Genomic DNA, 13,470 nt, shown 5'->3' with positions numbered 1-13,470 from the left:
CTGTTAAAATTTAGCTCACTTACTGTATCACCAAATACATCTGTACAGCTGTTGCATAGCTGTGAATTGTGTACATAAACAAGTCATTGTACTTGTGTGTGTGTGTGTGTGTGTATATATATATATATATATATATATATATATATATATATATATATATATATAAATAAAATGCTGTCAAGCGATTAAAATATTTAATCGCGATTAATGTCGCGACTGTCATAGTTAACTCGCAATTAATCGCACATTTTTGTCACATGAAAAACCATTGTAATTCTCTTATCAGCATAAAAAAGTGAATGGGCTTGCTTTGTACCAATGTTTTTTTTTTTTTATTGCAGAGCATAACACGTCTTGTCACAGCCACTGCAAAGTCGGGCTGGAGCCGCCGATGGGAAAACGAAACCTAAGCCGAGCACCGTGGCTCTTCGTCCCGAGGCGCGGGGCTAGCGCGCCCTGCCCGCGCTGGTTCTTTGGGGGGAGGGCAGAGGACTCTGGCTGTGCGGGGCGCGGCATTACAGTCTAGCTGCTATCGTTTTTCTAAGCAAAGTCTCTGTTCCAAGTTCCTGGCAGTTTCAAAAGCTTATGAAAAACCTACATCATGTCTCAGAGCGTTAATCTCGCGATAAAAAAAATTATCGCCGTTAAAATTGAGTCACGTTAACGCGACATTTTTGACAGCACTAATATATGTCCAACATTTGAAGAATGTCAATAAAAACAAAACAATTGAACTTTTTGTGCGTTTATTAAGACATAAGTTAAATTGTAAGCAAAAAAAAATTTTGTAAGCAAAAAATGGACTTTAGAAAAAATATACAATTGTGCAAAATAAGTTGTCTTACAAAACAGTGGTCTGCGCAGGACAGTTTGTAGCCATACAGTCTGTTAGAGCAAGCCTAACAGCTTGAGCACGGAACTTGTGAACACGGAACTGCCAGTGTTGCCAGATTGGGCGGTTTTAAGTGCATTTTGGCGGATTTGAACATGTTTTGGGCTGGAAAACGTCAGCAGTATCTGGCAACACTGCTGATAACTTTGTTTATACTCTTGAATAGCTCCTCTTCATGACGACAACCGGAAGTGTACCAACACGATGGGGTGTGTAGCGCCACCTGTGGCTCGGGTGCACAATGTACCTCACACAATAGCTCGATTTCCTTGTGTGCATGTAGGATTGGATTTCTCTGGCACCCCTGCTGGGGCCCTCAGCTCGATTACCGACAACAGCTCGATTTGGATGTGCATGTAAACGCACTGACTTTCGCGGGGAAATAACACATTGAAATGGCCTGTCGGCTGAAAGGGTCGCAAGTGGCTCTGATTTATCTCAACTTACGATAGTTTTCCTCCAGAAAATTTTAAATATGAATGCACAAATATATTCTCAATGTTTCTATCGTCAAAAATTTCTAGCGTCAGGATAGCTGACTGAAAATCTTACCTTGATTTATTTGATGAAATCTAGCTGTCAGAACTCCAAGTCTTGCCCGGAAGTAAATGTCTGCCGTCACAAAAATCATGCGCAGTAGAATTTCCTTTTTGCGTCAGTCGACATGTGCGTGGCGAGGGCTTGAATTTTGCTATCATCAGGTGCATTTGACTGACAGACTGACGAGAGTATTTTTTAAAAATAACTGTGGGCTTCTCTCGTGAACGAAATAGTTTTTTCGCTGTTAATCTATTTCAACTCTATCTGTTGACACCCAAAAATGATAAAGCCTGCTTCCACACGATAACTACTAAAGATCCATAACGGCTGAGTCTATCGTCAGGTCATCTGACAGAAATTCACTAACAGGGATAAGGCCAAATTAAAAAAAAAAAAAAAGTGTGTTTCCGGTAACCCGACCGACCGAGAATTTCGGCGGCGAAATTGCCGACCGTAAAGTTTTTATTACAAATTTCCCTCGATATTTTAGTGTAAGCGGCGTTAGTTTGTCATAATTTTTTGTTTCAACGCATTCAAGTTGTGAAAGAAACGATAAAAAGTAAAATGTTTCGCCACTTCTATCAGCCCTCCTGCATAAACATGGAAGCGCACTTGTATACTGAAGGAGGAAGGGAAAACTGAGCCGAGCCGCCATTCTGAATCCTCATTCACGGCTGTAATGCAAATTGCTTCCTCTTCAGTGTACAAGTGCACTTCCATGGCAGGGAAAAACACTACATTTTGCTGCCTATGTAGTCCCCTATTTATACAAATAGGAGTCATTCAGGATTCAGCCATGTTTTTGCTCGACCCAAGTTCTACAGTAGGCTAGACTAGGCCGTCTGCTTTTAATGGAAGTAGCCTAGCCTAGGACGTTATTTTCACGTTATTTCTTGATAAGGTGTTTTCATGTTATTACATGAAAATATCATGAAATAACGTGATGTTATTACATGATAAATATATTGTAAAAACGTGATAACTCTGTTAACAATATCTTTTCACGTAATTACTTGATTCTAAGCCAAATTTTTTTGAGTGTGGCAGCAATACGCTTCCGTAGATCATAACTTGAACTCTTGCGATATTTTTTTTTATTCATTTAAAGATTTAAAACACTTATTTTATTATGATGTGTGGTATAAAGGATTCTGTGCCAAAATACTATTTAAGATGTTTACTTGTGTTAATTTTTTCGAACAAAAAAAAAAAAAAAAACTTTTTCCTACCTACCGACCTTATTTTAGTATTTCATGTTACCGGAAACACACCATCTTTTTTTTTTTTTTGGGCCTAATGAAAAAGTGATTTTTAAAATGGGAGTTATGTCTATCAGATATGTCAAAGAAATAGAACTTTATTCTTTAAAAATCTTTTATTGATATACTCAGTGTATTTTTAAATGATGTGCTGTTTTAGAAGACCAAATACCAGAGATTTTCAATCTTGAAAATATTACCTCACTGAAAAAAGGACAAGAAAAATTTCTTATTTTGTGGGCGAGTGGTTAATGGATCCGGTTACGGTAGAATCTGCCACCAGACAAACCGGGAACAATCTTTCAAGTTCAGGAATCAATAAATAATAATTAAAAACACCCAGGAACTAAACACAGTCTCTCAACAAAAACCTGCCTGAAAACCTAGCCGTGGAAAACGCACTGATATTACGCCTACGGAAACCAGGGTTATTTTGAACCATTTCAGGCTGAACTCAGATAGCCATGACTACACCCAAAAAGACTATTCTGATAAAAAAAAAAACACACAATCCACTTTTCCGCAAGCATAGCGAATGCCTTTTGTATGCTGCCTTTAGTGCGTCTGTCTGACGTGTTTCAACAAGACTGTATCTCCGATACACTTACTGTGAACCATGAGTCACTGATTTGACACCGGCACAATATGAAATGAAGGAGTGAGATTAAAAAAAAAAAAGTGTGACATCAGTAAGAAGACTGATTTTTTTTTAAAAAATAAATAAATCAAAGGTCTCGTCTTTAATGATTGCAGATGCCGGATGACTAAACTTCGGTGCACCACAGAGCACTATCTAAACCGGCTTAAATTAAATTAAATTCCATTGTAAACTATTTTTGTCGTCTCTAGAATGGTCAAAGAGGATCCACATGACACACGGGACTCGACTGCTGGTGTCGGATCAGCTGCTGTGTCGGTTTACGTGATTAAGTTTTATTCCGTGTCATAAAGTAGGTAAACATGTACAAACCAGTCAGGCTTTATTTCCTCAGAATCTGGTTCATCTTTAACCCAACATGGTATGACTAAACATCCCAGCAGGCCCCATTCCTAATCGAAGATCAACATGGAAAACGTCAGGGTTTTTTGTTTAACTTACTACGCATGGACATCAAATTGGTCTCAGAATCTTTGTTTTCATGAGACGTTAGGATTCCTGACCTGCTTGCCGCTTTCATTTTAGGCCTTGAATGGGGAAAAAAAAAGACTGAAACGACCAGCAATCGGCAGCTTTTTGGTTTTCCTGGTGTGAAAATCAGCGATCGAGGACGGTATCCAGGTGTATAGAAAGGATTAGTGATGCTCTATTATTATAATAATAATAATAATAATAATAGTGATGCTCTATTCCGGTATATGAGAAGAGATGCAGAGCATGTGGGAAGGAGAATGTTGAGGATGGAGCTGCCAGGCACACGAAAACGAGGAAGGCCAAAGAGGAGACACATGGATGTGGTGAGAGAGGACATGAAAGCGGCAGGTGTGGTAGAGAAGGACGCGGAAGACAGGGAGCAATGGAGACGAAAGATCCGCTGTGGCGACCCCTAATCGGGAGCAGCTAAAAGTAGTGATGCTCTATTATTATTATTATTATTATTATTGATGATGTTTGGACAGAAAAACAGGCTCAATTAATAAATTAAGCCCTTTATTAACAGTTTTATTACAAGGCCAGGATGTTCAGATGGAGACGAAAGATTACCCAAGCCGCGTGCTCATTCTGATGATCTGAAAGCGAGACGGATGGCTCCCAAGTCAATGGACGACGACATCCTTCTATTGTAAAATGCAAAGCTGAAGACAAAGCCCCAGTGTAGGCATTATATCCATGATATAAGCTGCAATTTGAATGCCAGGAATGAGGAAACAAGGACAGGGTGTCTGAAATATGTGGTGGGGTTTGTGTTTGTTTTTCTAAAGCAAATGATATGGTGGAGGTGTAGGAGGAGGAGGAGGTGGTGGAGGAGGAGCAAAGCCATACTGCTCTTCGACATCTTGTTTCTGAAATAGTGTAGCTGCTGTAACAGTGGTTCAACATGGCTATCATGAAAGGGGAGGAGGTGCAGCTGAGAGAGAGACAGACAGAGAAAGAAAAACGGAGCAAGAGAGAAAGACGGAAGGAGGAAGGTTTTTGTCCATGAGAGAGACACAGAAGAAGGAGGAAGGTTTTTGTCCATGAGAGAGACACAGAAGAAGGAGGAAGGTTTTTGTCCATATATGAGAGAGAAAGAAAGACAGAAGGAAGGTTTTTGTCCATGAGAGAAAGGCAGAGAGAGAGGACAGAAAGAAAGACAGAAGGAGGAAGGTTTTTGTCCATGAGAGAGAGAGACAGGAGGAAGGTTTGTCCATGAGAGAGAGAGAGGAGGAAGGTTTTTGTCCATGAGAGAAAGGCAGAGAGAGAGGACAAAGAAAGACAGAAGGAGGAAGGTTTGTCCATGAGAGAGACTGAAGGAGGAAGGTTTTTGTCCATATGAGAGAGAGAGAGGAGGAAGGTTTTTGTCCATGAGAGAAAGACAGGAGGAAGGTTTTTGTCCATGAGAGAGAGACAGAGAAAGAAAAAGAAAGACAGAAGGAGGAAGGTTTGTCCATATGAGAGAGAGAGAGGAGACAGAAGGAAGGTTTTTGTCCATGACAGAAAGGCAGAGAGAGAGGAGAGAAAGAAAGACAGAAGGAGGAAGGTTTTTGGCCATGAGAGAGAGACAGAGAGAGAAAGACAGAAGGAGGAAGGTTTTTGGCCATGAGAGAGAGACAGAGAGAGAAAGACAGAAGGAGGAAGGTTTTTGGCCATGAGAGGAAAGACAGAGACAAAGAAAGGAGACAGAGAGAGAAGGAGGAAGGTTTTTGTCCCTGAGAGAGAGACAGGAGGAGGAAGGTTTTTGTCCCTGAGAGAGAGAGAGACAGACAGACGGAGGAAGGTTTTTGTCCCTGAGAGAGAGACAGACAGGAGGAAGGTTTTTGTCCCTGAGAGAGAGAGAGACAGACAGACGGAGGAAGGTTTTTGTCCCTGAGACAGAGAGAGAGAGACAGACAGACACAGACAGAAGGAAGGTTTTTGTCCCTGAGAGAGAGAGAGAGAGAGAGAGAGAGAGAGAGAGACAGACAGACATAAGGAGAAAGGTTTTTGTCCCTGAGAGAGAGACAGAAGGAGGAAGGTTTTTGTCCCTGAGAGAGAGAGGAGGAAGGTTTTTGTCCCTGAGAGAGGCAGACAAGCAGACAGACAGAAGGAAGAAGGTTTTTGTCCCTGAGAGAGACAGACAGGCAGGCGGACAGACAGAAGGAGGAAGGTTTTTGTCCCTGAGAGAGAGACAGACAGACAGACAGAAGGAGGAAGGTTTTTGTCCCTGAGAGAGAGAGACAGACAGAAGGAGGAAGGTTTTTGTCCCTGAGAGAGACAGCGCTTACCGTGGCGGAGGCGATGCTGCTGTCGGTGAGGGTGAGGTGGTGAGGTTCCCATCTCCTCAGGAACTTGGAGGTGAGGATTTTGCTGAGGAAGGTGCGCGGGTGTCTCACGGCGCACACCTGGATATCTCCTTCCTGCAGGAGCTTATAGCGCATTCCGCCCCCTCCGCCTCCCCCACTGCAGTGCAGCGCGCCCCGGCGGCCCGCGCCCGCCTTACCGCTGCTGTTATTACCGCCGCCCTCCGGCTCCAGTAAGGGCTTGCTCTCCTCGCACTGGTACGGCTGGTTGTTGTTATGCAGCTCGTTGCTCAAACCGCTGCCGGTAAACTCCATGTCCAGGCCGAGCTCCGGCTCCACAGCGGCCAGCTCACTCTCACTCTCACACACACACACACACAGCCAGGAGGCGGAAGCCCAGCGCTTACCCCGGCCCGGGGAGATTAGAACTCACAACCTTCTGCTCTGACGGACAGGAAGCGCTACCGGCACCCGGCCCCCTCCCCCGCCGACTTATTATTATTATTATTATTATTATTATTATTCTCAGCGAGGGCGTGAAAAACCCGCCGAGCCATCCAGCGACCCTGCGAGCGCGCTCAGGAACTACAGCAGATCAGGAACACTGATCAGAGAGAGAGAGAGAGAGAGAGAGAGTTTATCCGCTGGAACGGGTTTCCTCGCGCTACAGCCCCGCGCTCCCGCCGCCTCCTCTGACGAAGCTGTTCAGTGTGTTCGGGCCGCTCTCCATTTCCCCCGCGGACTCCAACTAAACACGAAGAAAACACAATCCAGGCCGCCAGGCAGGGACTCTCCGGCTTCACACGCGTGTAGACATGGTTCCCCTCTTCCTCCCTCTCTCTCTCTCGGTGTGTTTTTTTTAACCCCGCCCCTCTCTCTCTCTCAGTGGAGAAACCAAGCGCTGCGAGAGCATCCTTCTGATTGGGCCACGGCTGGTCACATGACTTCGAAGTGACGTCAATAGGGAGGCGAGCGGATGCGCTGTTGTGCGTCTTTACACCACTGAGAGAGAGAGAGAGAGAGAGAGAGAGAGAGAATAGCTCTCCACACAAAATGGAGAAAGAAGAGGGTGCACGAATTTGGGGTATACTGTAAAAAAAAAAAAATTTGTCTCAGTCTTAAGTACTAAGTGTCCTGTTACAGTTCAAGTGAATAAAGTTACAACTAAAACCAATTCCAAGACCAGTGTGTGTGTGTGTGTGTGTGAGAGAGAGAGAGAGTTCCTTTCACACAAAATGGAGAAAGAAGAGGGTGCACAACTTTGGGGTATACTGTAAAAGAAAAATAAATTATCAGTCTTAAGTGCTAAGTTAATGAAGTTGCAACTAAAACCAGTTCCAAGACCACTGTGTGTGTGTGTGTGTGTGTGTGTGTGTGTGTGAGAGAGAGAGAGAGAGAGAGAGAGAGAGAGAGTGAGTTCCTTTCGCACAAAATGGAGAAAGAAGAGGGTGCACAACTTTGGGGTATGCTGTAAAAGAAAAAGAAAGAAACTGTCTCAGTCTTAAGTGCTAAGTGTCCTGTTACAGTTCAAGTGAATGAACTTACAACTAAAACCAGTTCCAAGACCAGTGTGTGTGTGTGTGTGTGTGTGTGAGAGAGAGAGAGAGTATTCCTTTCGCACAAAATGGAGAAAGAAGAGGGTGCACAACTTTGGGGTATGCTGTAAAAGAAAAAGAAAGAAATTATCAGTCTTAAGTGCTAAGTTAATGAAGTTGCAACTAAAACCAGTTCCAAGACCACTGTGTGTGTGTGTGTGTGTGTGTGTGTGTGTGTGTGTGTGTGAGAGAGAGAGAGTTCCTTACGCACAAAATGGAGAAAGAAGAGGGTGCACAACTTTGGGGTATGCTGTAAAAGAAAAAGAAAGAAACTGTCTCAGTCTTAAGTGCTAAGTGTCCTGTTACAGTTCAAGTGAATGAACTTACAACTAAAACCAGTTCCAAGACCAGTGTGTGTGTGTGTGTGTGTGTGAGTGAGTGAGTGAGTGAGTGAGAGACAGGGGCGTCACTAGGCCTTTGTTACTGGGGCACATGTCCCAGTAACAATCAGCTGTGCCCCAATAAGAAAATGTTGAAAGATTTTCATAAACTAGTTTCTCTGGCAGATCATTTATCTACTGTAAGTTGTAGGACAGAGTGTGTCTCAAACTTCTATCGCCTCTTCTTTCTAACTAATTTTCTGATTGGTCTGGGAGATTCTCACTGTAAACATAGCGTGCGTGCGGCGTCCCATGAGTCCATTTAGCCTACTGGAGAGATGAGTCTACTCTTTGGATGAGTCAGAGAACGGGCTCTGGATGAGTTAAGGTAGCGCGAAGTTTTTGCAACAAAACTAAGCAAACCATATTCTAACAAACCCATTAAACTACATCGAATTAAACGATATTAAATTACTTTTCCAGATGGATATCAGACAATTCTTCTCACGAAGCAGAGACAGGGGCAGGGAAACAGTGACAGATGAGGAGGAGGGTGAGAGAGGTAAGATTAAGGTTGTAGGCTATGTGCTAGTCAGTCATAACTAACCAGCTAAGTTCGTGAATCGTGAGAGTTGAGGTTGCATAATAGAAAACTTGAATCAAATACATAACAAAATTAGTTAGGTTATTCAGCTGTTTAGCTGTTCCATGAAATGTTTAGCAGGTTTATTGCATATGAATGACAATAGAGTATGTTTAAATAAACATCTTAATGCATTCTTGAACAGACTCTCCCTTTTTAACTTTACCAGTAGATGTACCGTATAATCAGGAACGTTAAGGTGCATTGCAGGGGAGTGGGGGGCAGTGCCCCAGTAAAGCTTAATTCCTAGTGACACCCCTGGTGAGAGAGACAGAGAGAAAATATAGTTCCTTTCACACAAAATGGAGAAAGAAGAGGGTGCACAACTTTGGGGTATGCTGTAAAAGAAAAAGAAATAAATTATCAGTCTTAAAGGTGGGGTATGAGATTTTGGAATAACGGTTCCCACAAGCCATATTTTGAAAAGAAACCCGCCCGCCCTCGCCATGTTCCCACCCCGCGTCTCCACCCCTCCTCCCCCTTATAAAGCCTGAGAAAGTCAGCCTTTATAATGGGTGTCTATTGCGTTACACACCAGTGGAGCTCGTTAAAGGGCCCCATACACGTTCAAAAAAGTCGTCAAAATTTTGTATCAAAATTTTGATGCAAAATTTTGATGTAAAATGTCCACACACGATTCAATGTTTTTTCTATCAAAAATTCAGTATTGTCAAAAACTTTGACATGGACGCAGCAGTGGCCGTAGCACTTGTGTTCGCTTTGGACAATGAACCACCTCGGCATCGACGGAAATGGTCGAAAGACTGGTTTTTGAAACGGCGAACGTACGGTCACGTCAACCTCCTCAGAGAACTTCGTCTCAAAGAACCAGAGGACTTCCGTAATTTCCTTAGGATGGATGCTCCATCCTTCGATGAATTATTGGACCTTGTCAAGCCATTGATATTGAAAGAAGACACTGTGATGCGTTCATCTATACCACCAAGTGAACGCTTGTCCATCACACTGAGGTACCTGGCATCTGGAAATTCTTTTGAAGACTTGAAATTCCTGACTGCAATGTCTCCGCAAGCAATTGGAAAGATAAAAGCCCCCCCCCACACGCATCAATAATTTGACGACTCTTCAAAAAATATCAAAGTGATTTGATATGTCAAAATTTGGGTTCAAAATTTTGACATCAAATTTTTGACATCAAAACACCCTACACACGATCAAACTTTGTATCAAAATTTTGATACAAAATTTTGACGACTTTTTTGAACGTGTATGGGGCCCTTAAGTTAGACTCTAACTTATTACACTCTACTCTATTAGAGTGTAGAGAGCTTGGAAAAATAGCTCAAACTTTCTCATTTAAACTGTGTTTTTCAGCCCCAATTTTCACTCCACACACATAATTTTCTCAAAAGTAGTAGCCACACTTGTGCTGATTCACACAATGTGTCTACCTACACGATAGGACTTGCAGTTTTTGAATGAGAAGCCTGAAAGTGAGGAGAGGGCAGCCGCGCAGCCTCATAGACTGCCATTATAAACTTGGCAGAAAAGTCACTCATTTTTAACTCGCTCTAGTGACCTCATTTTTTACACTACAGACAAAAAAATTACATCAGTGTGCTCAGGAGAGCCTTGTGGCACTCACTCTGAAAGAATTATGTGAATATCTCCTTCCATTTTCGTGTAAATCCCCGTTGTTTGGAGGGAGCGCACTGAGAAAATCCTGCGCTTTCTGTGTAACACTCTGCTCGCAGCGCGCGGGTTGGGGGAGGGGCTGCTCGCTCTCTCTCTCTCACACACACACACACACACACACACACACACACACACACACACACATACAGAAGGGCCGGGCTGCTCGCGGGCTTCAGTCTGATTGACGTGTCAGTATCCAATCATTTTGAGGTGGTACGTCGATATGATTGGATGGCGTTTTTCCTTTATTTTACACTGTAGACTGGATTAAAATATTTCGTTTTGGGGTCAAACCTTCTATTGTACTGCTTGCAACATGGGTGTGAGGAGCTTTTCAAGCAATATGGTAAAAAATACTCCTGAAAAAAATCTCATACCCCACCTTTAAGTGCTAAGTTAATGAAGTTACAACTAAAACCAGTTCCAAGACCACTGTGTGTATGTGTGTGTGTGTGTGTGTGTGTGTGTGTGTGTGTGTGTGTGAGAGAGAGAGAGAGTTCCTTTCGCACAAAATGGAGAAAGAAGAGGGTGCACAACTTTGGGGTATGCTGTAAAAGAAAAAGAAAGAAACTGTCTCAGTCTTAAGTGCTAAGTGTCCTGTTACAGTTCAAGTGAATGAACTTACAACTAAAACCAGTTCCAAGACCAGTGTGTGTGTGTGAGAGAGAGAGAGTATTCCTTTCGCACAAAATGGAGAAAGAAGAGGGTGCACAACTTTGGGGTATGCTGTAAAAGAAAAAGAAAGAAATTGTCACCGTCTTAAGTGTCCTGTTACAGTTCAAGTAAATGAAGTTACAACTAAAACCAGTTCCAAGACCAGTGTGTGTGTGTGTGTGTGTGTGTGTGTGAGAGAGAGCACATATAGTTCTCGACACAAAATGGAGAAAGAAGAGGGCGCACAACTTTGGGGTATACTGTAAAAGAAAAAGAAATAAATTGTGTCAGTCTTAAGTGTCCTGTTACAGTTCAAATGAATGAAGTTACAACTAAAACCAGTTCCAAGACCTGTATACTATAGGATATATGATAATTGTCTGGATCAACAAGAAGATCTATCAACTACATTTCTGGTGTGAAGACAGTGTTGTTCTAAGAGAGTTAGTGTAACAAAAAGGCCAATGACAAGACTGGGCATGAAGCCTCCAGCCTTCAGGGCCTCAATCAAAAAGGAATGTCCTCTAGGCTAGCAATTACAGCTGTGTCCTGACTAAGGGGTTGGAAATTACATGGTACGATAAACTAGTCTTAAAAATATATAAAATAGATCACGGTTTTACAGTATTAAATCTTCCATTTCAAAACGCACATAAGCTGGTGATGAGTTAAATGGGGGGGGGGAAAAATCAATTCTTTGTACAAAAGTGTCTTTGCACATCCTTCACTGTCAGAAATAGGGGTACAGTAGGAGTCAATTTCTGTCCCCCAAAGTAGTCTACACTAATGTACCTCCTAAGGCTCATTATTGTTCCTTACAATAACTGTGTGTACTTTTTTAGGTACAAAAAGGTACATACTGGTACATGTTCTCAAGTAGTATTTAAAGGGTACAAATACAGTACGTGGGCAACACGGTGGTGTAGTGGTTAGCGCTGTCGCCTCACAGCAAGAAGGTCCAGGTTCGAGCCCCGTGGCCGGCGAGGGCCTTTCTGTGCGGAGTTTGCATGTTCTCCCCGTGTCTGCGTGGGTTTCCTCCGGGTGCTCCGGTTTCCCCCACAGTCCAAAGACATGCAGGTTAGGTTAACTGGTGACTCTAAATTGACCGTAGGTGTGAATGTGAGTGTGAATGGTTGTCTGTGTCTATGTGTCAGCCCTGTGATGACCTGGCGACTTGTCCAGGGTGTACCCCGCCTTTCGCCCGTAGTCAGCTGGGATAGGCTCCAGCTTGCCTGCGACCCTGTAGAACAGGATAAAGCAGCTAGAGATAATGAGATGAGATGAGACATGTTCTCAAGTAGTATTTAAAGGGTACAAATACAGTACGTGGGCAACACGGTGGTGTAGTGGTTAGCGCTGTCGCCTCACAGCAAGAAGGTCCAGGTTCGAGCCTTGTGCCCAGCGAGGGCCTTTCTGTGCGGAGTTTGCATGTTCTCCCCGTGTCCGCGTGGGTTTCCTCCGGGTGCTCCGGTTTCCCCCACAGTCCAAAGACATGCAGGTTAGGTTAACTGGTGACTCTAAATTGACCGTAGGTGTGAATGTGAGTGTGAATGGTTGTCTGTGTCTATGTGTCAGCCCTGTGATGACCTGGCGACTTGTCCAGGGTGTACCCCGCCTTTCGCCCGTAGTCAGCTGGGATAGGCTCCAGCTTGCCTGAGACCCTGTAGAACAGGATAAAGCGGCTAGAGATAATGAGATGAGATGAAATACAGTTTGTACCTTAGAGGGTACTGCCCCAGTGACAAGCCGTTGTACCCTTAAAAGGTACAATAATGTACTTTATTTTCTGAGAGTGTTGTGTGTATATATAGTGTCCTCCATGATTATTGGCCCCCTTAGTATAAAGGGTGAGAAAAAAAAATCCAGCTTTTCATGAAATCGCTTCATCTCACACTGAAAAAATGAGAAAAACCAACCTTTAACTGAAAAATTTATTCAGAGAAAAACAAATCCCTCATCAAGAAATAAATTATTTTCACCAAAAACACATGTGCCACTATTATTGCCAGCCCTGGAAATGATCATGAACGCAATGTAACTGAAGCATGTTTCCCATTTACATTGTACATGTTTGAGTAGATTGGAGTGTGTAGGAACTTTCAAGCTGTAATCCATGACTTCCTGATTAACTGGGGAACAAATATGAGGTGACACAAAGGACAAATTCCCTTAGTCATCCATCAACATGGGGAAAGACAAGAAAACACACAAACTAAGAGGGAGAAGTGTGTCGACTTTCATAAGTCAGGTTATAAAAACCCTAAGCATTGTTATAAAAAAAAAAAAGCTACTCGCTTGAAAATGTCCATTTAGCACTGCAAAAAATGGCCTTTCAAAAATAAGAAATAAAAGATTAAAACAAAGCATATTTGCTTGAATCAGGTGAAAAAAATCTGCCAATGGAACTAGTCAAATTTGACTTGGTAAGATTTCTTAAAGTAAGATGAAAAATCTAACCTGTTTTTAGATGAAATAATTCCAAAATAAGATTGGG

The 13,470-nt window shown here is 42.8% G+C and overlaps 1 protein-coding gene across 1 annotated transcript in view; it reads right to left on the bottom strand.

Moving 5' to 3' along the window:
• The window catches only part of cmip (c-Maf inducing protein), a 101,296-nt gene extending 93,872 nt beyond the window's left edge, over positions 1-7,424 (bottom strand). The window contains exon 1 of the mRNA XM_060923645.1: positions 6,094-7,424. Coding sequence (XP_060779628.1) covers positions 6,094-6,423 — 330 coding nt within the window. The 5' untranslated portion in view covers positions 6,424-7,424. The remainder of the gene's footprint in view (positions 1-6,093) is intronic.
• Positions 7,425-13,470: the final 6,046 nt, after the last annotated feature.

The sequence above is a fragment of the Neoarius graeffei genome, chromosome 6, assembly GCF_027579695.1.
Source record: "Neoarius graeffei isolate fNeoGra1 chromosome 6, fNeoGra1.pri, whole genome shotgun sequence".
NCBI lineage: Eukaryota > Metazoa > Chordata > Actinopteri > Siluriformes > Ariidae > Neoarius > Neoarius graeffei.
The sequence above is the reverse complement of the archived record's forward strand: the minus strand, read 5'-3'. Positions and strand labels throughout refer to the sequence as shown.